Below are 22,448 nucleotides of genomic sequence, written 5' to 3'. Positions count from 1 at the left end.
TCTCTCCCTCTCCCTTTCCCCCTCTCTCTCTCCCTCTCCCTCCCTCTCCCCCTCTCTCTCTCTCTCCCTCTCTCTCGCTCACGTCCCCCCCCACTGTGTGTTAATGTTTCTCTCAGTTGACTGCACACACACAGCAAGCAGAGTGAAAAGACATTAAGAGAGAGAATGGAGGAGTGAGGGAGGTCATACAAATTATGCTCTCTCTCTCTCTCTCTCTCTCTCTCTCTCTCTCTCTCTCTCTCTCTCTCTCTCTCTCTCTCTCTCTCTTTCTCTCTCTCTCTCTATGTGCAATGTCCTTCCTCTGCTAAATCTTCACAGTAACTTCTGATGTCACCTCGTGTTTCCACAGCAGGACCTTTCCTCAGTGGATGTGAAGTTTGTGCTGTGTGAATGATGTGTAAAGCAGATAGTTTGAACCAAATGTTAGTGGAAACAGGAATGTGCAGGATTTAAACTAAACACTCTCACACTCACTTTGCGCCTTTCTGAACTCTGAAACATGAGGTGTGGTTTCACTCCGTCATGGAAACCACCACACAAAAGCAGAACAAGCAGCAAGGACAAAGGAGATGAAACATGATCCATTAGCTTCTCCATACAGGATACAGGATAATATTGTTTTCAAGACTACTACTTATGGCATTATGACAAATGAGTTGTTCTTACTTGTTGCATTCATTTCATTGTACAAGTGTTATTCTGATGGTTGTAATGGGGTCAACCAAGGATCGACCAACAGGGGGAGTGCAGTTACAGTCCAATGATTTGTCAGACTCTCTGCTCAACATGGTCGCCCTACAACCCTGCTAAATGCATGCATTCTGCTGACGTCACTCTATTGGTACAGACATGTATCCTTCTCAAAGCAGCACACTAACTATACTGCACATCCTGAGCATTTTCAGTTTGATAGGTCAATCATCAAGTAAAACAGCATGCAATGTGAACATGTTTCTGAAGAACAGAAGAAAGGGCCGGTCACGTACAGAGCCGTTTAGACCAAGGTCAGCAAACAATAACAACAATAAACTCCTTCTCAGGAGAATCTGTCCTGGCTGATGAGCCTGCCACAATGCAAGGCCACACCTTTGTAACTGAGCCAACAGAAACCAGCAGAGCAAGGAGGGAGGGGAAGTCCTGAGAGAATTCCTCCACGAAAATACTGCTGCTAGTGTCAAAACTTGACTAAGTTGATGATTTTGAAGCTTTAGCTTCTTGCAAAGGCCTCAGTAGGATTCATAAGAAATAGAACTTTCACTGAACAACATTCACTAGTCTAAAAACCACAATCAGTGCGAGTGGCCAGTTGGTACTAGTAAATAATGAATGCACGCTGTCCTTGTTTGTCCCTCCAGAACAGAGAATAGAAGTTAGAGCTCACATGAAAAACACCTCAGGAATTCTACATCACTCCACCTGCTCACTGCATTATGGCTCAGAACTTGTCAATCAACCCTTGCCCTTATTTCCCACCTGTGAGTCTGTTGTATCCTCACACAGGGTTATGGAAATGTGTTTGGCTGGTTTCTAATAATACCCAGGCAGTTTGTTTGCAGCCTTACATGGCAGCAGTGATCTATGCTGCTACACAGCCACAGCTCATCTCACCAACCTGAGCTTTAGTAGAAATACATAGATTAGATATACTGATGACAGGATGGTGATGAAACACCAAACCCTCTCTCTAAGCCTAACACATCATACTCTCATATATTTCTTATTAGTGAGCAACTAAACATTTACTCACTATGTATTTGTTATTATAATATAGCAATTGCCGTAGAAGTCTGTCATTGCAGCTGTAACTTTGTTTATTGGATGAAGTCACTTTGTTGGTTTGATGACATCACTATTGTATATTTAAGTAGCTTTTGAGTCACTGTCATAAGCAACATTGGAAGAAACAGCTTTTAACTCATGCATGCATTTGGATGTGTCCTTTAGTGAAGTTATCTAGTCTTGTGCGTGTTTGCCAATAAGTGACACATCTACGCAGAAGAGGAAGCGAGGCGTGTCCCTGCAGGGGTGGTAGAGTTCAATCAGAGCAAGCAGCCTGACTACTTTACTTTACTCTATAACCTCAAATAGAATAACTTTAAAACCAAGATCCAAAATTCACCTCGAACCCGGCTATTATGTTCCCAGGCCCTTAGTCCACCGGCTCATCAGATATAATAACCGTACATCAGTAACCTTGTGAGTTATGTTGCTGAGCCACACTGAACGCCGCTCACATGTTGTGAGGAGATGTGGGGCTTTGTGTGATCATGTTTTAAATTACATAACGGCTACACATTGCTTTGCGCTCATTGGCTAATTCTTATGGATTTTACTTTATTGAACCAATGGGAGTTAACATCCCAGTCGCGACGGCCTGTAACGAGCCAATGGGAAGCCGCTGACGTGTCTCTCCCATAAAACCTTTTGCGTGACGTAAGAGGCCTGTAGTTACAGTCGCCATCTTGACTTCTCTTCGACAACGGGCGGAGAAAGCGGAAGAGACGGCGAGCGAAGAATTCAGACAAACAGTGTTATTTTGCTCCGAGTCCGGACAGAAATCGCAAGTCGAATGTGTTCATGGACTGTTTAGTGCTAAATGGTGGCGATAGCGGTCCGGTCGGTATAGCTTTGCCCCGGTCACTCAGCCCAAAGATGGACGACACAGCGAGGGAAGATGCGTGCCGAGAGTACCAGTCCTCCCTGGAAGACCTCACGTTCAACAGCAAGCCGCACATCAACATGCTGACCATTCTGGCCGAGGAAAACCTGCACTTCGCCAAGGATATCGTCGCAATTATTGAAGCACAAATAAGCAAGGTTTTTATGAATATAGAATACTTTTATTAATCCTGTAGATGTTTTGTAGGCCTGACCCACGGTGTGTTAGCAGGTTGCTAAACATGGCGGCTAGCGTCAAGTTAGAACAACATGTCACCTAGCTACGCTGCTAACAGTTAGCGGGGGTGTCGAGTCCACTTCGTTCTCCTCAGGTAGTTAGATGTGTACAGAGGATTGGATCGATATACATTCACGTAACGGTGAAGGAGTGGAACAAACAGGTGTAGCTTATATACAAGTATGCCCTAGTTTTAGTAACTTTCCTCGTTTAGTTGTTAGTGCTGTTGATCTAAAGTCTCCATTCTCTGGTCAGGAGTGAATGAGGGTTCATTTATCTAATGGTCTACATAATTAAGAGTTCTGTAATAGCCGCGAACACTTTTCTTTCGACCCAAACACGGTTCACGCTGTTCATGATTGTGTTGCGTCATAGTTTGAGTTCGGCGGGAGTGGGCACATGTTCCGACCTGAAGTTGGACCGGAGAGTAATGCGGCTGGAACTGAACTCGTGGTAAAGAATGAATGGACGGACTTCTGTTCTATCATAGAGCCGAGTAAAGAAGTCTTAAGTCTCAAGCCTGTGTAAACCGGACTGAATGTGTCCGATCAGGCTGAGGCCAGTCTGAGAGTTAGGTTCATGATTAACTTCAGTGTGACTCACACAGGAAGTAAGAACAAGCGGTACTTTGACTAAGAAGTAGTTGTATTATCCAGTAAGTGACATTGTGAACGTTTCATTCACTGAGAAGTGCCTTTAGCAAAAAGTTGAGCTCGTTCCATTTCATCATCAATCGCAGGATATAATGTCACATCTTGACGATAAACAAAAATAGTAGTGACCATAATGCAAAGTTCCCTACCTTTTTTATAGAAACTTCACTTGTGCCAAACAGAAATTTCACCAGACATATTTAAAGTGTCTGAACATGTCATTTACAAACTAACTTGTTAAAAGTCTACGGCTGGTGAGGCTCTGCCCTGTAGATTATAAATAGAAGTCTCGTGTTACTGTCATGATCTGGGTTTATGGCCCAGGGACATGAGATAGTACGGTGAGGAGAGCAGAGCAGAGTGAGGACACCATGAAATCACTGATAGATTCAATACCAACACATATCTCTGGATCACGTAAACATTCTAAAACATCGGCCCTGCCATATTTCTCTCTCTATGGTGGCTTTAGACCTCAGCTCTGCAGCCTGTACCCGTGAGAGGAACAGGGTGATGAGCAGCCTGAGGTCCTTCATTATAATGACAGCTCACAAATCACTCTTGGCGTAGTTGAGGCTATTTGAGTGGTGACTAGGGCTGAATGTTGTTGTGTAGCTGCTCTTTCGTGTGTGAGCTGAGGCCTCTAGAGTTCATCCCTGCTGTGTCAGCACACTGCCTCGTAACACAAAGCAACACTTTGCTCCAATTAGAAAACATTTCTCTGCCATCATTAACCCACTAGTAACTCTTGAATCTTTGAAATGTCATGACTGGTTAAAATGTTATAATAAAAAATGTGAAATGTGCTTTTTGTCATTTTTTATTTCCCAGTGTAATTTATTGGTATGCCTCTGGTCTACACACTGACTGCTCTCACTCAGTCTGGGTCACATGTTGTAAGTTAATGCTGCAGTTCACAGTAATGACCAAAGTTTGAGTGTGAAGCCATTAAAACGCAGCTGAATCACCTCAACGCCTGCAGATCACTCAGCCCTGTGTTCTAACAGGTCCTCAAAGCTTTTCATAACAAGCCGGGACAAACACCATTTTTGTGGTAACATTTTTTTTTACAAGTTTGAAGACTCAGGTGTGGATTGGAAGAGACTGGCTCAGTGACTCGACAGGGTAAAGTACAAAGAGGGGTTCAGAGAGAGCCCCTCTTTGGAGGTAACCAGGAGACATGGACATGTCACTTCCTGTGCTGAAGGACTTTTGGATTTCCCTCCTTTTTAAAGACATTGAAGTTGCTGATGACTACGCTGTCAACCCCATTTTTATTTTTGTATTGATCTGGCCCGTAGCCCGGCGCCTGGTTTAAATGAAAGGGGCTTTTTCAGGGTGGTGACCTGTGAACTTGCTTCCACACTGAAGAAACCAGATGGACTTGGAAAGATGTCTGGACAGTGGGAGGATTTTTATTTTTGTTTTATTTTTCCAGTGGCTCTTCAACATTTTCCAAGCCACTGAGTCTTTTCTGGGGGGAGGGGGAGTGCGGTCTTGTCACTTTGTACTTTACATTTGTTGTGAAATGTTGCTTTAACCCCTGCTGTTTTCTAAACTTGTTGAGTTTTCTATCGTCCCAGGCCCCAGCTGCAGAGAAGCTTCCACTTTTGTACTTAGTGGATTCCATAGTGAAGAATGTTGGAGGAGAGTACCTTGCAGTGTTTGCTAAAAACCTAATCACTTCATTTATATGTGTCTTTGAAAAGGTACAGTTCTCTTTCCTGCCGTTAAGCATTGTTATATTTAAGCACTCAGACTTTGCCAGCCCACTTCACTTCCCTCCTGTCATGTTGCTTGCTTTCTACATGTTAGTCTCCTGCATTCTGCTCCTCTACTTCAAACCTCATAATGCAGTAATGCTAAACAAGCACATTTGCTGTCTAAATACAAATCTGACATAGTAATGCTGGAGCTAGTCCTATCATGCCATATGTAAATGTGAAATGAGTTGCAGTATACCCTTTGAAATGTTACTGAGTGTGTCAGGTGGTTGTTGGCAGCTTTGGACCAAGTCCTGTCCTCTGTTTGTAGGTGGAGGAAAACACGAGAAAGAGTCTGTTCAAGTTGCGCTCTACATGGGACGACGTGTTTCCTCTGAAGAAACTCTACGCGCTGGATGCCCGGGTCAACTCAGTGGATCAGGCCTGGCCCATCAAGCCTCTGCCGCCCACCGTCAACGCCAGCATCCATGTCAACCCCAAGTTTTTAAAGCAGGTACGTATGTGCTCTCCACACCACGGCTCAGACTGCCACGCCCTTACTGTTGGGACCTTTTGATCAACCTCAGTTCATTCCATCACAATCAGTCTTTCCACATGTCCTAGTCCAAACTAAATCTACATGATTTATTTTTGCCTTATTGCTAAAAGACTTGGTTGAACAGAACTTGATTCAAACACAAAGCAGTACATTCATGTGAAGTAGTAGGCAGAGTTTAGTAACGCCACCTCCCCGTCCCTCAGCACCTAAAGCCCCAGTGTAGCTCCACATGGGAGCCTGAGCGCTCCATGCTGTCTGACTCTAACTCAGCAGACTGCTACTCCACCTGAGCTTTCCCTTAAAGATGGACTAAACAGAAATGATGAAAGCATCCAGATATATGTAGTAGCAGTATAAATGTTCCCTTGCCCTTAGATGCGTTGTGTTTATTTAAAGGGACAGTGCACATTGATAAATGGTCTCCCTTCTTGCCTGTGTTGTTTCTGGAACGCACACAAACACTCTGATGTAATGACAGAGTGGTGGCATGTAGGAGACATTCTGCTGTCTGTAACTGAGTAAGTGTAGTGTGTATGTAAACTTAGTGACCTCTGCCTGTGTGTCGTGCCTCTCTGGCGCTAACCCTGTGAACCTGACATGTCCCACAGCCGGAGGAGGCCACCTCTCCACGGGCCGCTGCACCGCCGCCTCCTCAGCCACCCACGCCTGCACCGCAACCAGCTCCTGCGGTCACTCCGTCCAGTGTGACCCAGGAGCAGCTGATCCGGCAGCAGCTGTTGGCCAAGCAGAAGCAGCTTCTGGAGCTTCAGCAGAAGAAGATCGAGCTGGAGCTGGAACAGACCAAAGCTCAGCTGGTAGGAGAAACCTCCACAAGTTCAGACCTACGCCCCCACAGAGCTCCACCACTCTCTACATCCCAACCCGTAATGTCCCTATTTATTGTATTATCTGATTATAAAGTCACACTGAGTGAAATGTTTTATGATGAAGATATTGCAGGCTGACTGTCATGATGTCTTCATCCTTGTGTGGTCTCTTCTCCTGTGTTTGTGTTGGACACTGGTAGGCTGATCCACTGATTGTCTTTCTGATGCCTTGCAGGCAGGAGGATTTGTGTTACCGTCATCAAATCCAGCTCCAGTTCCTCCTCCAGCCCCACAGACCTCAGTGCCACAGCCCGCCAGCCAAACCACACCTGTCATCCGCCCCTGGATCCCTCCGCAGCCCGAAACCAAGCCCCCCACCAGAGACCCCCGCCTCAACCGCACCGGCCCGGCTGCTCCTCCCCAGCTGAAAGAACAGCCGACCATGAAGAAGGAGAGTCCCACTGTCGCAGGTCCTGCTCACATGGCAGAGAAACGACAGATGGAGAAAACCATCAGGCTGGAGAAGGGAAAGGCCCAGAGAAGAGAAGTGGAGGAGAAGTGCACATCCAAATCACCGTCTCCAATGCTCAAAGGTGGCCAGAATAAGAGCAAACACATTGAGACTGAGAACCTCAAGGCACCAGATGCTACAAAGAAGGACCCCAGGCTGCGGAAACGCACACAGGACAAAGGTGGAGAGGCCAAAGAGGACGAGCTGAAGGAGAAGAAAAGGTGTACTGACAAAAAGGAGAGGGAGGAAGCCGCCCGCGCCTCAGAGCCTCAGAGGTCCACCAAGGGGAAGCCTGTGAACGGCTCGGTGAGTAAACACAGGGAAGAGTCCATAGAGAAGACAGATTTCAAAAGTGGCGGCAATGCGCGGACACATGCCAGGAAACGCACCCGGTCCAGGTCCAGGTCACGCTCGCCGGCCTCCTCCCCAAAGAGGAAAGACAGAAGGTCTCCAAAGGGCCGAACCAGGAGCGCCTCCCCCTCGCCTTCGCCTTCTCACAAACCCAGCAAAGCCAGGAGGGCTCGTGAGGGCGAGCCCCAACACGTCAAACCCAGCCGAGAGGACCGCCTCCTGCCCAAGAAGAACCTCTCGGAGAGCAGGAGGTCCAAGAGGCCAGCTGATGACAGGCACTCGGAGTCCAGAGACTCTCATTCTCCCCGGGGCCACGACAGCAAGGAGGCCAAAGAGCCTCCTCACCGCTGGAGGAGCGGCTGGGAGGAGAACAAAATGTGAGTAAACGCTGAGTCGGGTTTAAGAAGGAAGTGCTTATCAAAACAGTGAAGAGTCATACTTGAAATGTGTCTCCACAGTCCTAAGCTGTCAGAGGAGTCCCATCCAAAGCCCGGACCTCAGAGACACAAAGCCTACAGCGCCCCGACCAGACCCAGCACCCCCCGCACCCCCAAACACCACCGCCTCAGTGTGGACGCCAACCTGCAGATACCTGAGGCCCTCAACTCTGCCAGCAAGAGGGACCTGCTCAGGAGGGTCAGTGACACTCACACACACACACACACACACACACACACACACAGTCTCATCTTCTATAATGTCTTCTCTGTGTTGCTGTCTGCAGGCCAGTAAGCGCCTGGAGAGCGGTGAAATGTCCCAGGAGGAGTTCCTGAACATGGCCCACCAGATCAAGCACTTCTTCCAGTACCAAGAGGAGAAGCGGGAGCGTTCAGAGAGCTGGGAGGATCCCAGCGACCCGCAGCAGCCTCACGGCCCCAACAAGAAGCAGCCATTATTGGACACACCTACCTCAGCTCAGGCCCCGCGGCCCAACAACGACCTGGATGAAGCAGAGCTCACCTACTATGAGCACAAGTCCAAGCTGAGGAAGACTCAGGTCATCCACCGCGCCACAGAAGAGTGGGAAGGTGGACAGAGTCCGGAAGAGGGCGAATCAGCTGTGCACGGAGGGAAACCCAGTGGGCGGAGCCTCACACATCCGCCATCGCATAAATACAGCCGGACGCCCAGAGACAGAGAAGGTACAGAGAACACCAGGGAGACGCAGCGCTACAACAGTTATCTCCCCTGCAGACCCTCTGTCACTCTGTTGTTGTTGTTCTTGTTCTGATCCACCTGATCAAGCAGCGAGTCCCTCCCCCCCCCCACTGCAACCAAGAGGGGGTAAAGGACAGGAAGCTCCCGTCCTCCAGCTGTCATTGTGGATTAGAGTTAGATCATCAAACAGAAATGTAACTTCTGTCCTCTTTTCCTCTTCCTGGAGTTTACCTCCCCTCACTGTGTTTGTGTTTCAGGAGAGACGCGCAGCAAAGAGCGGGAGGATCCACGGCCTCAGCCTGGCAGCGCGCCCATGATCGAGGAGTACAACCACGGCAAAGAGTTCCCCCCACTCAAGTCTCTGCCCGGGCTCCGCTTCAGGAGGAGAGCCGACCCCAGAGAGTCCAGTGAGTCACATGCTTCTTTGACCTGGAGGCAACGATCCAGAGGCTTTGGATCGCTAAGAAAGGAAACTGATCAGAAGAGAGTTAGCATGTGGGAAACATGAATGATGAGAAACCAGATGGAATTATTCAAGCTTCTAAAGTTTTAGAACAAACTGTGACCTCAGAAGGTCTTTAGTGTGTGTGTGTGTGTGCCTTCAGCACTGAAGGAGTGTGTGTGTGTGTGTGTGTGTTTCTAGGTGAGAGGGAGTGGAACTCTCCGCTGACAGAGCGGAATCGCCATGCGGATCGGGAGGAGCAGAAGAGCGGCTACGACACTCCGAGGAGACAGGGACCCCCCGCCGATTCCCGAAATCCGGACCCACGGAGGCCAGAGCGCCCCCCCTCTGCCGCTCCAGTAGTGCACAGGAAGTGTCCTAGTCCCACCAGCCTGGATCCCCCCGCCCGCCACTCTCCAGTGTCCGCGTTCGAGCGTGAACGCCTCTCGCCGCTCCAGCAGAAAGAGACTTCAGAGATGAGTCCCGTCCCACGCTTCGAGAGTCCTACCAGCGAGCACTCTGATGACGGACCCATCAACCTGGAGGCCCCCCCGTCTCATCCTCACCCCTCAGTCAAGTCCATTCTCAAGATGCCGGTCCGCGGCGGCCCCCTGTCGTCTGTCAGGCAGCACAGCGACTCCCCGGGACACACGCCTCCTCACGAAGCCGGCCTACCCCCCGCCAGATTCGACAAACCTGCAAAAGTGAGCGCGTCCAGACCGCACCCCCCCGGGCGATACGAAGGCGGGGGCCCGGGACCCTACGACGAATCGTCCCGGTACGACGGCCCTCATCACCAGGGCCCCGGCAGGTTTGAAGGAGGCGCGGCGCCCCTGCACAACATGCCTGAGAGGTTTGATGGACCCGGCCGCTTTGACAGCCCCCCCATGCCTCACGGCTCAAGGTTTGAGGGGCCGCCGCATCCTCAGGGCTCCGGTAGGTTCGACGGCCCAGTCGGCCAGCAGCCGGCAGTAAGATTTGATGGCGCGGGGCCCAGACCGGGACACTTTGAGGGTCCCATCTCACGCTTTGAAGCACCACGCCACTTTGATAACAGCATGGGTCCTGGGCCCGGAGCCGGACCCATGGGCTTCCAGCCGCAGCACCCCATGCATTTTGAAGGCCCTCCAAACCAGATGGGCCCAATGAGGTTTGAAGGATCCGGTCCCATGCGATTTGAGGGGCCCCAGTCCGGCCCCAGGTTCGATTTGCCAAATCTTTCTCACCAGGGTCCCCCCAGGTTCGGGCCCCAGCACGGCCTGCAGCAGAGCATGAGGTCCACGCCGTATGACGGGCCCACGCCCCCCCAGCACGGCTTCATGGCCCCTCAGGCCTTCCAGGAACCCATGAACCCTCAGTTCTCATCGGGGCCCATGGGCTTCCAGGCTCAGGCCAGCCTGCCTCAGGGAGGAGGCTTCAGCATGCAGGCCGCTCCGTTTGGACAAACGGGCCCCGGGCCTTTCTACGGAACTGCAGGGCCCAATGTGGGCATGCAGCAGTCGGTGAGTCAAGACACGCAGAACACACACACACACACACACACACACACACACACACACACACACACACACACACACACACACACACACACACACACACACACACACACACACACACACACACACACACACACACACACACACACACACACACACACACTCTCTCTGTCTCTGTGTGTGTGTGTGTGTTGGCGTTAGTTTCATCCCTAAACCCCTCCCAGTTAGAGTGTGTTATGTGTAAGTGTTGTGTAGTGATGTCATCTCTGCTGCTCTGTCTCCAGGTCAACATGATGGCGACCCTGAGCCAGGCCTTCCCTGTGCCTTTCAGACAGAGTGAGTGACATGAGGAGCTCAGCTTACCTTTGATCTGATTGAGCTGTAACCATATTAGTGCATTCGTTTCTTGCTTCTGATTGGCTGCTTCCTGTCCCAGCAGCAGGACAGGTCGTCCCTCCAGAGAGCCACTTCGGTCAGGTCGACGTCAACGACCTGCTGACCAAACTCATCTCCACCGGCATCATCAAGCCCTCGCAGCCGGACGCCACGCCGGCCACAGACACCGGTCAGTCCGCCTGCCACACACACACACACACACACACACACACACACACACACACGTCTGACATCAGGTAGTCAGCCTCTTCCACCTTGTTACCAAATGTAATCTCTATGTACTTTCTCCTTGCAGAGTCTTCATCTTCAGCTGCAGCTCCAGTCGCCCCGGTGCCAGTGGCAGCAGCAGCGGCGGCGGCGGCGGTGGAGGAGGAGGAGGAGGAAGAGCAGGAGGAAGAGGACGATGATATTCCAGACCTCACCGGCTTCGTCATCGATGACATGAAACAGTGAGTGTTGTCATAACGACAGAGGGACCAGAGTTCAACCTGATTGTCCCGATGCTCAGTTAGCGTGCATCAGCCTGTAGCACAGCAGATCAGTGTGTGAGGCTGAGGAGACACGCCCACATGCAGGCCTCACACACGCCCACATGCAGGCCTCACACACGCCCACATGCAGGCCTCACACACGCCCACATGCAGGCCTCACACACGCCCCCACATGTCTTCTAATCCCTGAGATGTTTAGGAGAAAGATGAAACCTCTCTGAGCTCTGCCTTGTCTCCTGCCTGCAGGCGTTATGAGAGCGTGGTGACCAAACTGTACACGGGGAACCAGTGCTGCTCCTGCGGCATGAGGTTCACCTCGGCTCAGACCGACCTGTTTGCAGACCACCTGGACTGGCACTACAGACAGAACAACTCCATGAAGGACGCCAGCAAGAAGATCATACACCGCCGCTGGTACTACACACTGACGGTGAGCGGCTGACTGAGAGGAGATGTGAGGCTGCAGCAGCGCTCAGATCAGTGTGGACCTGAGATTTGACCCGTCTGTCTGTCTGTCTGTGTGTCTCCCTCAGGACTGGATTGAATTTGAAGAGATCGCTGACCTGGAGGAACGAGCAAAGAGTCATTTCTTTGAGAAGGAGAACGAGGAAGAGGTGCAGAAGAGCCAGGAGGCCGCCAAGGAGAAGAAGGTCCAGAGCGTCCGAGCCACCAACAACGTGGTGGGAGAGGTGAGGCAGAAGAGATCAACCTGCTGGAGATCAGCTCACATGACCTCCATCATCACTCTGACCCCTCTGTTTGTGTTCCTGCAGTCATGTGAGATCTGCCAGGAGGCCTTTGAGACCTTCTGGGAGGAAGAGGAGGAGGACTGGCACCTGAAGAACGCCATCAGGGTGGACGAGACGGTGAGACACGCACAAGCATGTAGGGTTAGACAGGTACACTGGAGGAGCTGAGCCATAATGTGTGTGTGTGTGTGTGTGTGTTCTCTCTGCAGGCCTACCATCCGTCCTGTTATGAAGATTATAAAAACGTAAGTAAAACGTAGAAGAGTGAAAATGATGAAGAGTTTGTTTCCTGGGGAACCAGTTAGGAGCGGTTGCTAGGAGACGTGTTGATATTCATTTAGCCAGCAGGCTCATAAAACTTCACAATAACAACAAAGTGTAGAAGTCTGCTGAGTCCGTGTGTGTCCTGTTCGTTTAGAGAGTAATGAAGTCATCAGGTTATTAAGAGAGAATGATAATAATGATGTCATGCTGCCTCGTCCTCAGACGTCTTTGTCTCTGGACGTGACGCCGTCGCCCGTCAAGGCACCGACAGAACATCCGCTGAGCGCCTTCATTAAGAAAGAAGAGGAGGAGGTGGAAGAAGAAGCCACTTCCTGTCTCTTCGCCTCAGTCAAACAGGAAGTGGAGGCCGAAGGCATTGAGCCGCCAACTGAAAAAAAAGAGGAGGAGCCTGTACCGGAGGAGGGCGCCACAGGGCCCAGTGCCGTCTCCTGATGAACGACTGTGAACACGCTGCTTATTGGACACTTCCTGTTTTTAGAGGAAGAAGTGTTGAGTTTTTTTTACGCGCGTACGGGGGCGGGGCCTCCGTCACATGACTTGAATACATTTTGGTATTTGGATTGTGCCTGAAGACTTCAGGAGTTTGAACTGGACTGAGAGTGAAAGTGAACCTGATTATTGCAAAAAAAGTTCTTTCTTTCTTTGGGGAAAATGTCTGTATGATTTAATTTATAAATTAAAGTATTTTTGGTATCTCTTGTGTAACATTGATTGAACATAAGGAGGCCGATGTCTCTGCTGCCTGCGTGTAAACGTTTAGATCCGCTCTCTTAACACGCGGGCCGGGCGGTGGGAGGAGCTAACAGGCTGCAGGTTTGGAGTCGTCAAGGTAAGAATCGTCTGCCCGGCGACTGATGACCTCAGCGCACTGTCGTTTATAACAAATGCTTTTGTTCTTTGGTTTGATCTACAATAAAAATGAGTGAACCTTTTGTTTGTGTGAACAGATTCTGTTTTAATGTTCTTTAGGTTTCAAAGTCAAATAAAGGTGAAATGAAGTAAAAATGATTCTGTCTTTCCTGTGCTTCCAGCTGTTAAAAGTCTAATGCTTCACTTTAATCCCCTTTGTTCTTAAACTTTTAGAGCAAGCTGAAAGGAAATGAAGCTTTTCTGATGTCACAGAGCTTCAGTTCTTCTCTGGTGGACTCAGGTTACTGCACTTTGGTCCTGAGTCATTTAGAAACACTGAACACAATGTTAGAGACTTCACCAGAAATGATCACAGAAGTCTGATTGAAAACTTAACTCAGTTTTATCACAAAATCTTTTCAAACCCAAAAGTCAAACCTGTCAGTCAAATCTCAAACTGCACCAGGAGCATCAAACAAAGATGAGTGTGTTTGTGTTCTGATGAGGAGGCTTCACCTCCAGATCCTGTAGAAACTCAGAGCGATGGCCAGGCAGGAAAACACTGTGGCTGAGGAGGAAGAGGAAACACTCCTTCAAAATAAAATCACCATCACCGACCAAGTCTCACTCCTGAGGCTTATTTCATCACAGCACTTAGTCCATACACACACACACACACACACACACACTCTCACACACAGTACCTGCAAGGTAACGGATTGTCTGCAGTTTGAGGGACTCCAGGATGGTTTTGAGAGACGCCACCTCCAGGTCCATCTTCTTATTGGTCTCCATATTATCATGATCAATGTCTGCTCTCTGCAGAACAGAGACGGACACACACACTGATGTCACACACTGATGTCACTGTGTGTGCGCCTGTGTTTGATACAGCATATCTACTCTGCAGGATGTTTACCTTATGATGAAACTCTGTGGCGGCTTCCATCAGCTTCTTCTCCTGTTCAGTGAACTGACAGAACACACACACACATTACTCATTGAAGTCACATAGAGACAGTGTCACGGCTATAAACAGCATTGTCATCAGCAAACGTGGTGATAACTGAAGCTGAACAGCATCTGAGCCTCTGGGGCCTCTCAGGCCTCTGCTGAGTGTTCTGGTCCCTCACAGGTCCTCCTCCGAGTCTGGAGGAGTTTCAGTTCATGTGAGTCACGTGTGGTGTCTGGCTGCAGGACTCTTTCAGGCTTCTCTTCATTCACGCCTGATTCACACACACACGCACACGCACACGCACACGCACACACATACACCCACACACACACACTTACTATGTCAGAGATCCTGCTCCTCTCCAAGTTGATGTCCAGTTTGGCTTCAGCTCTTATCTTCTGACTCTCCTCCTGCACACACACACACACACACGCACAGACGATCGGCACATTGAGTTGACCTTAAACACTCAAAGCAGAAGCCTGGGTCTCACCATCAGTCTGTTCTTCAGCTGGTCGAGCTCTCGCTTCATTTTCTGGGAAAAAAAGAAAAGACAATATAGTAGTTCAATGAATTAATGAAAAAAGTAGGAACAACAACATTCCAGAATTAATTATAATGATAAGCAGATGTTCTATATCCATGACGGTCTGTACAGTTCCTTCCCTCACACACTGTTCTGCTCTGTTCCTCAGTGTCTGAGTTCACCACTTAGAGAAGGAATGAATGGAGAGAGGAACAGGAAGTGGGCCTACTGTGTTCTCAGAGCGAAGGTTGGCGAAGTCGCTCTTCTCCAGGATCACCATGTCCTTCCTGATGGCGTCCAGGTGAGCCATGATCTGCTGCAGGGTGATTTCCTGAGGACAGAGGGAGTGTTTGAGCTGGCACCAGGTCCACTCTGTGTGCGGCCCCCTGCTGGCTGCTGCGTGTCTCTACCTGATGGGACGTGGTCACCATGTCCTTATACACCATGTCCATGTTGGCCGTCGTCAGAGTCACCAGAGCAGAAACGATGAGCTCGGCCTGCCGCTTGTCAAAACCTGGGGAAGGTCATGAGATGAACACCTGAGTGAGTCACAGCTGATCTGACAAGCACTGTGACTATGAATGCTCTTATGACTGCTAGAGGCATTGTTTAGTAATATGAGTACAACTACTAATGTGACTATTTTAGCTATTATTACTAACAATCGATCCGTTATAAACACCAGTAACACGGCAACGACAACAACAACAACAACTGCTGCTGCTGTGACTCATTTACTGCTGTCACTACAGATACAGCAGCGTGTGGCACTGGTAGTAACAGTGCTGGTGACAGTAACCGTAGTAACCGTAGTAACCATAGTAACAGTAGTAACCTTGGTAAGAGTACTTGTTGTCATACCGTTGCTCTGCAGCTCGGTCACTGTGGCGTGGGAGTCAAAGGCCAGCTTCCTCTGCTCCAGAGGAGTCAGCTCCACTTTCCTCAGGTCAAGGGTCACCATGCGTGCGCGCACACCTGTCACATAGACACCTGCAGGAGCACAAATATAAAACAGTACAGACATACACACGTCATATCTCTGATATCACCTCGTGTTTAACTGTAATAAAGCTACGACTAAAGAGTTCAAACACTGTGGGACAAATGAGTACTGACCGGTGACGTAGCGGCACCACGTGACCGTCAGTGAATTACACCGACATTAACACGATCACAGTTATTACAGATCATACAGCACCTGAACCCACCGCAACCTCGATCCAGACCGGAGTCCGGACTCACCTTCCCCCCTTTAGTCCGAACTCACCTCTGCATGTCCGGAACGTCCTCAGCAGCGCGTTCATCCCGGAAGTACAGAGAGTTCGGTTTTACGCTGAAATGGCAACACGATGTGTTTGATAAGAAAGTGTTAGTAAACATGTAAGCACACTGAGATCTGAGCTGGAGTCCAAAGTTCAGCCGGACCGGAACACGAGCCCTTCCCTGATAGGTTCACGGACTGTAGGGATTCCGGCAACCTCCTTGAGTCCAAACCGAACTGCGCCCCTGGCTCCGTTCACCTGACAGACCCGGTCCAGATCCGATCCTCTGATCTACACGGGAGCCACATATGGGGATTTATGAATTGGGTTGCGGACAAACCACGTCCAATTTCCGTTTCACATCAGAGTTAGGCCGCCTGCATATGTGGCCAGAAACGCTCACATCTGGATTCAAGTGCTTTCTCTAAACATCTGGATTCTGCGCCCTTGCCTCATTGCAGCTATTCTGGTTGGTCAGAGGTCAGAGCAAGGCTGAGGTCACTGTGCATTTGTCACAGTTGTTACATTTGTTACATTTACATGAGGAAGATTCCAAAGTCAGGGTTAAGCTGAGGCAGTCTGGAGGCATTATGACGTCATGTCTGTGCTTCGCCGCATCTCATTGTCTCTTTTATTCAGTGTTTTGTTATTAACTTCGTTTTATTAAACAGATTAGCTCAGTGATGCGTTTTCTTCGCTGGCATTTTAAATAAAGTTTTGTTTAAAAACACACTGTCATGGCGGATAGCTGCGGCTGGTTTCCGGCTTTAGCGCTCGGAGTCTCTTTTCTAAAATGTCTCTTTATCAACGCATAGTGAGTTTATATTAACTTATTCTCAGCAAACTGCACTTTAATATGCATCTTCGTGACATTAGTGGTTTTCTTAAGGTGCGAAACTTTACGTTAAAAAGTAGGGATAAACCTGTTAGCATCCTGCTAACGTGCTGGACTAGCTCCTCCAAAGTGCAACAGCGCTCATAAATCAGTTTATTATGATGACAGGGGAGTTTAGTAAAGCGATGTTACAACTATGAAAGTTTCAAAGACTGAATGTTGCTTCTTACATTAGCAACACTCTGAATGAAATTTGTTGGTCAAAATATCGCGAGGGGGCGCTGTTACGCAACAAAATCCGCTGCTGTGATTGACAGATGATCAACATTAGGCTGGAATGTTTTAATGAATGTTGAACATGAGGCACTGAGAGAGAGAGAGAGAGGGGGAGAGAGAGAGAGAGAGAGAGAGAGAGGCAGGCAGAGAGAGAGAGAGAGGCAGAGAGAGAGAGAGAGAGATTCAGCTTGATGTCTTTTACATATTTGACAGCAAACTTTAAATATACAAAAGTGTTTGACATAAAAGTGAGGCGTCATTCTTCAGTTATGATAATATGCAAATGAGATAAACACACATCAGAGCTTTAGGAATCAACCATGACGTGTGTGTGTGTGTGTGTGTGTGTGTGTGTGTGTGTGTGTGTGTGTGTGTGTGTGTGTGTCTCCAGTCATTCCACAGACTTTGAGGTCCACAGGAACTGGTTGGCCGTCACCCACAGCCTCCCTGTGTCTCGGTGGTACCATGAGGTGAGTGTGTGTGTGTGTGTGTGAGGACACACAGCAGCTCAGCGTCACACCGTCCCTCTGTGTCCTCTGTTTCCTCTGTCTCCTCTGTCTCCTCTGTCTTCTTTGGCCCACTAACTAGCTTGTGTGTGTGTGTGTGTGTGTGTGTGTGTGTGTGTGTAGAACAGCTCAGAGTGGACCCTGGACTACCCCCCTCTGTTTGCCTGGTTTGAGTTCAGTCTGTCCCAGCTGGCTCAGGGCTTTGACAGAGACATGCTGCTGCTGGAGAAGCTCAACCACTGCAGCCCCCCCACTGTGCTCTTCATGAGGCTGTCAGTCATCTTCACCGACGTCTTCTTCATCTACGCCACCAGAGAGTGAGTGAGTGAGGAGGAGGGGTTAGTTACTATGGAGACAGACTGCTCCATGACACTGAGACAGACAGGAGAGACAGAGAGACAGAGAGACACAGAGACAGACAGGAGAGACAGAGAGACACAGAGACAGAGACACAGAGACAGACAGAGAGACAGTGACATAGTCTCACTATATGCTTGAGTCCCAACCTGTTGTTTTGCCTCTGGTCTTCTTCATTAACAGATGTAAACCTGAGTAAGAAGCTCCTATTCCTTCCTTCCTTCCTTCCTAAACACACACACAACAGTTTGGAGCGATGAAGAGCGATGAAGAGCTTCTCTCTCCCTTCTCCCTGCAGGCTGTTGAAGTGTGTTGTTACCGTGTGTGTCCTCTAGGTGCTGCCGCTGTGTCGGGGGACAGAAAGGAGACGTCCTCAACCGACCGTCCTTCATCCTGGCTGTGCTGCTGCTCTGGAACTTCGGCCTCCTCATCGTCGACCGTATCCTTCATGACTTCACTGAGGCGAGAGGGGGCGTGGCCAAAAAACATCACTGTACCTTTAAATGATGGTTTCCTTTGACATTGATCCTCAGATCTTCATTTCCAGTATAATGGCTTCCTGTTTGGCTTCCTGTTACTGTCAGTGGCAAAACATCTGCAGGTCTGAACCTCCACATACCTCCACCAAGTCCGCAGCAGCCTACATGTGAAGTGACTGCAGTGTTTCCATTCAGCTGCATTTTGATTTGATTGAGTTTATACAGATTTTTTTTAAATGTCATCATAATTGTCTTATTTTGATGACGAGCCCAGAGCTTTGTGTGTGTGTGTGTGTGTGTGTGTGTGTGTATATAGATGTTCAGGTCTGTAGGTCTCTGATGGACCCTGATGGATCCATGATCAGGTGTTAGAGCCTCTAAAGCTCCTCTACATGGAGACAGAAGCTTAGATACAGACTCATATATTGACCTCTGACCTTTGGCCCTGAGTCCTCTGTGTCTCCTGGATGTGTCTGCTCCTCAGGCTCAGCACCTCCTGGGAGCTCTGCTGTTCTCCATCCTGCTCAACCTGAAGCACATCTACCTGTACGTGGCTCCAGCCTATGGCGTCTACCTGCTGAGGAGCTACTGCTTCACCCAGGAGCACACAGGTGAGCACACACACCTGAGCTCAGCCTCAGTCTCACTCTGCAAACACCTGGGCTGCATCTTCAGCTTGATTAGAGGCTCTGCCAGATGGAGTTGTAGTTCCCAAAGTAAGAGCACATAAACCCGGTGAGTGTGTGTCAGGCTCAGTGTGTGTGTGTGAGTGGTATTGATCCATAAATGCTGTCAGGTGAAGTGGTTGACCTCTTTCTCAAAGTAAAGGTGTTCATATCCATGTTGTTTTGCAGACGGCTCTCTGAGGTGGAGGAGCTTCAGTCCGCTCCGCCTGCTGGCCCTCGGCAGCATCGTCCTGTCTGTCTGCGCTCTGTCCTTCGGCCCGTTCGTCGCCATGGTGAGTGGAGTCTTAAGTGTTCATTCAGGCGGCTGTCTGTCAAAACAGACGGGATGCATCTCTTCTCATGTCTTCTTCTGTAGGGTCAGCTCCCTCAGGTGATGTCCCGCCTCTTCCCCTTCAAGCGTGGACTCTGCCACGCCTACTGGGCCCCGAACATCTGGGCCCTCTACAACGTCCTGGATAAGAGCCTGGCTGTGATCGGTGTGTGTCTGTGTGTCTGTCTGTGTGTCTGTCTGTGTGTGTGTCTGTGTGTGTGTCTGTGTGTGTGTCTGTGTGTCTGTGTGTGTGTCCGTGTGTCTGTCTGTGTGTGTGTCTGTGTGTGTGTCTGTCTGTGTGTGTGTCTGTCTGTGTGTGTCTGTGTGTGTGTGTGTGTGTGTGTGTGTGTGTGTGTGTGTCTGTTTGTGTGTGTGTCTGTGTGTGTGTCTGTCTGTCTGTGTGTGTGTGTGTGTGTGTGTGTGTGTGTGTGTGTGTGACTGTGTGTGTGTGTGTCTGTGTGTGTGTGTCTGTCTGTGTGTGTGTGTGTGTGTCTGTGTGTGTGTCTGTCTGTCTGTGTGTGTGTGTGTGTGTGTGTGTGTGTGACTGTCTGTGTGTGTGTCTGTGTGTGTGTGTCTGTCTGTCTGTGTGTGTGTGTGTGTGTGTGTCTGTGTGTGTGTGTCTGTCTGTGTGTGTGTCTGTGTGTGTGTCTGTGTGTGTGTGTGTGTGTGTGTCTGTGTGTGTGTCTGTGTGTCTGTGTGTGTGTCTGTGTGTGTGTCTGTGTGTGTGTGTGACTGTGTGTGTGTCTGTCTGTGTGTGTGTGTGACTGTCTGTGTGTGTGTCTGTGTGTGTGTGTCTGTCTGTCTGTGTGTGTGTGTGTGTGTGTGACTGTGTGTCTGTCTGTCTGTGTGTGTGTCTGTGTGTGTGTGTCTGACTGTGTGTGTTTGACTGTGTGTGTGTGTGTGTGTGACTGTGTGTCTGTCTGTCTGTGTGTGTGTCTGTGTGTGTGTGTCTGACTGTGTGTGTCTGTCTGTGTGTGTGTGTGTGTGTGTGTGTGTGTGTGTGTGTGTCTGTGTGTGTGTGTGTGTGTGTGTGTGTGTGTGTGTGTGTGTAACCATAAGTTTGAGCTTATTAAATCCATTTTTTTCTCCCAGGCGTTCATCTGAACCTGCTGGAGGAGGCGGAGCTTCCTGTAGCCTCTATGACGGGCGGGTTGGTTCAGGAGTTCCAGCACGCCGTCCTGCCGTCCGTCTCTCCGCCCGTCACACTCGTCTGCACGCTTCTCTCCATCCTGGTGAGTTCCACCGTACTGGGCTGGTTGCTCTGTTTAGTATGATGTCATGTGTTTGTGTGATTGATCCCTGATGTCCGTCTGCCGTCCCTCTCTGTCCGGGAAGCCGGCGCTCTGCTCCATCTGGTGGCGTCCCAGCGGCGCCCGTGGTTTCCTGCGCTGCCTCCTGCTGTGCGCTCTTGGATCCTTCCTGTTCGGCTGGCACGTGCATGAGAAGGCCGTCCTCCTCGCCATCCTGCCACTCAGGTCAGCTGGTTTAAGAGCAGCTAGGATGGAGACCAATCAGAGCCTCACTGTGGTAGAAGTCGAGCAGAAGTAACACAGATGATGTTTTGGTGACTTCCTGTAGCATCCTGGCCGTAGAGAGCAGAGAGGATGCTGGGACATTCCTGCTCCTGTCCATCACAGGACATTACTCCCTGTTCCCTCTGCTCTTCACCCCAGCAGGTAAACACACACACACACACCTGACCTCATGATGTCAAGCTTCTGACTCAAGCTGATCAGCTGTTGTGTTTCACAGAGCTGCCAATCAAAGTGGGGCTGATGCTGATGTTTACGCTGTATTCTGTGGTGGCTCTGAGGAAACTCTTCAGGTGAGACTGATTGATCATCCATGATGCTTTCCTGCCTGAGAGAAGTCAGAGAGCTTCTCACTGCAGCTTCTCCTCTCTTCCTCTCTTCCTCTCTTCCTCTCTCAGCGGTCACAGAGCTCTGCTCCGCCCCCTGGAGGTCGCCTATCTGCTCGGTCTAGTTGTCCTGGCTGTCGGATGCGAGCTTGTCTTCCCTCTGTCGCCGTGGCAACATAAACTACCCTTCCTCCCCCTGTTGGCGACCTCAGTGTACTGCTCGTTTGGCGTCTGTTACTCCTTCCTGCGTCTGTATGCCAGTCTGCTGTGGCAGCCAGAGAAGCAGAAACAGCTCTGACGTGTACCTGAACGCACCACAGGTTAGAGTCTCTGCCCCGTACCTGAACGCACCACAGGATAGAGTCTCTGCCCCGTACCTGAACGCACCACAGGATAGAGTCTCTGCCCCGTACCTGAACGCACCACAGGTTAGAGTCTCTGCCCCGTACCTGAACGCACCACATTCCTTCCTGGTTTGGAGCTCAGATAAAGTCAGATTATTTCATTAAAAACTTTATTGATAAGGCAACACAAAGATGATGGGTTGAACCACAGACAGATCTGTTGTATTGTATTGTAGATATAAGATCAGTCTGACTCTCAAACTAAAGCTCAGCAGTGTGGTTTGTAAGAGAACACGTTTCTAACCCCCCTCCAAACACACACACACACACACACACTGTATATAAGCTTATAAAAATAAAATGATGAACTCTGTGATTGGTCGACTCCTTCATCATTAAAACATGAGAGCAGCCACAGGACACTCAAACAAGACATCAATCAAATGAAGAGTTTAGTTCTGTTATGAATTGTAAGATTCTTATTACATATTTGTAAAGGTTATTATATCAATGTGACTCCACACAAGAGTAACTTGTGACATGGAGTTCAGTCAAATAGAGGAAACTGATTACAGTTTGGCAGAATATTTGAATAATTGGGCCTGAAAACCTGAATCTGTCCGTTTGTTTACATGAATACATTCAGTCACTATTGCACAATGTTACTTTGACCTCTGCTCCTATCCGT

General features: G+C 49.5%; 3 protein-coding genes across 6 annotated transcripts; 2 read left to right on the top strand and 1 right to left on the bottom strand.

Moving 5' to 3' along the window:
- The first annotated feature begins 2,444 nt into the window (after nt 1–2,444).
- pcf11 (PCF11 cleavage and polyadenylation factor subunit) lies at nt 2,445–13,450 on the top strand. 3 transcript variants are annotated; one of them, XM_076137907.1, is made up of 17 exons: nt 2,445–2,817; nt 5,133–5,258; nt 5,584–5,766; nt 6,420–6,626; nt 6,874–7,877; nt 7,959–8,136; nt 8,225–8,642; nt 8,916–9,065; nt 9,302–10,602; nt 10,881–10,932; nt 11,033–11,161; nt 11,288–11,441; nt 11,730–11,913; nt 12,017–12,172; nt 12,257–12,349; nt 12,442–12,477; nt 12,719–13,450. In XM_076137907.1, the coding sequence occupies exons 1-17, from the start codon at nt 2,578–2,580 to the stop codon at nt 12,947–12,949; spliced, it is 4,842 nt and encodes a 1,613-aa protein (XP_075994022.1). In that variant the 5' UTR covers nt 2,445–2,577; the 3' UTR covers nt 12,950–13,450. The 3 variants fall into 3 exon arrangements, with proteins under 3 accessions (XP_075994022.1, XP_075994020.1, XP_075994019.1); XM_076137905.1 differs by having other exon boundaries at nt 6,420–6,695; nt 11,036–11,161; XM_076137904.1 differs by having other exon boundaries at nt 6,420–6,695.
- A 303-nt stretch (nt 13,451–13,753) lies between these two features.
- On the bottom strand, nt 13,754–16,430 carry ccdc90b (coiled-coil domain containing 90B). The gene is made up of 9 exons (XM_076137910.1): nt 16,115–16,430; nt 15,709–15,837; nt 15,258–15,361; nt 15,077–15,178; nt 14,815–14,856; nt 14,660–14,731; nt 14,286–14,339; nt 14,071–14,185; nt 13,754–13,934 (listed from the first exon to the last, which is right to left on the bottom strand). Exons 1-9 carry the CDS (start codon nt 16,149–16,151, stop codon nt 13,879–13,881), a joined length of 711 nt encoding a protein of 236 aa, XP_075994025.1. The 5' UTR covers nt 16,152–16,430; the 3' UTR covers nt 13,754–13,878.
- Nucleotides 16,431–16,815: 385 nt separating this feature from the next.
- alg8 (ALG8 alpha-1,3-glucosyltransferase) lies at nt 16,816–22,129 on the top strand. Of its 2 annotated transcripts, XM_076137908.1 has the most exons (13): nt 16,816–16,923; nt 17,612–17,690; nt 17,850–18,043; nt 18,419–18,522; nt 18,617–18,684; nt 19,047–19,173; nt 19,417–19,520; nt 19,604–19,724; nt 20,651–20,790; nt 20,894–21,033; nt 21,137–21,234; nt 21,311–21,383; nt 21,489–22,129. In XM_076137908.1, the coding sequence occupies exons 1-13, from the start codon at nt 16,847–16,849 to the stop codon at nt 21,712–21,714; spliced, it is 1,551 nt and encodes a 516-aa protein (XP_075994023.1). In that variant the 5' UTR covers nt 16,816–16,846; the 3' UTR covers nt 21,715–22,129. The 2 variants fall into 2 exon arrangements, with proteins under 2 accessions (XP_075994023.1, XP_075994024.1); XM_076137909.1 differs by lacking the exon at nt 16,816–16,923 and having other exon boundaries at nt 17,855–18,043.
- Nucleotides 22,130–22,448: the final 319 nt, after the last annotated feature.

The sequence above is a fragment of the Genypterus blacodes genome, unplaced genomic scaffold, assembly GCF_046128005.1.
Source record: "Genypterus blacodes isolate CSIRO-AG114 ecotype Tasmania unplaced genomic scaffold, CSIRO-AGI_Gbla_v1 ptg000341l_1, whole genome shotgun sequence".
Lineage (NCBI taxonomy): Eukaryota > Metazoa > Chordata > Actinopteri > Ophidiiformes > Ophidiidae > Genypterus > Genypterus blacodes.
This window is presented reverse-complemented; position numbering and strand designations above follow the sequence as displayed.

What these genes read in the sequence shown, in the direction of transcription:
- pcf11 (XM_076137904.1), top strand. Translation starts at nt 2,578, where the DNA reads ATGGACTGTTTAGTGCTAAATGGTGGCGATAGCGGTCCGGTCGGTATA. An exon ending in TTATATGTGTCTTTGAAAAG is followed by an intron (nt 5,259 to 5,583) that starts GTACAGTTCTCT and finishes CTCTGTTTGTAG; the next exon opens with GTGGAGGAAAACACGAGAAA. An exon ending in ACCCCAAGTTTTTAAAGCAG is followed by an intron (nt 5,767 to 6,419) that starts GTACGTATGTGC and finishes CATGTCCCACAG; the next exon opens with CCGGAGGAGGCCACCTCTCC.
- ccdc90b (XM_076137910.1), bottom strand. Translation starts at nt 16,151, where the DNA reads ATGAACGCGCTGCTGAGGACGTTCCGGACATGCAGAG. An exon ending in GACGTTCCGGACATGCAGAG is followed by an intron (nt 15,838 to 16,114) that starts GTGAGTTCGGAC and finishes GTGCTCCTGCAG; the next exon opens with GTGTCTATGTGACAGGTGTG. An exon ending in AGCTGAAGAACAGACTGATG is followed by an intron (nt 14,732 to 14,814) that starts GTGAGACCCAGG and finishes GTGTGTGTGCAG; the next exon opens with GAGGAGAGTCAGAAGATAAG.
- alg8 (XM_076137908.1), top strand. Translation starts at nt 16,847, where the DNA reads ATGGCGGATAGCTGCGGCTGGTTTCCGGCTTTAGCGCTCGGAGTCTCT. An exon ending in TGTCTCTTTATCAACGCATA is followed by an intron (nt 16,924 to 17,611) that starts GTGAGTTTATAT and finishes GTGTGTCTCCAG; the next exon opens with TCATTCCACAGACTTTGAGG. An exon ending in CAGTGGCAAAACATCTGCAG is followed by an intron (nt 18,685 to 19,046) that starts GTCTGAACCTCC and finishes TCTGCTCCTCAG; the next exon opens with GCTCAGCACCTCCTGGGAGC.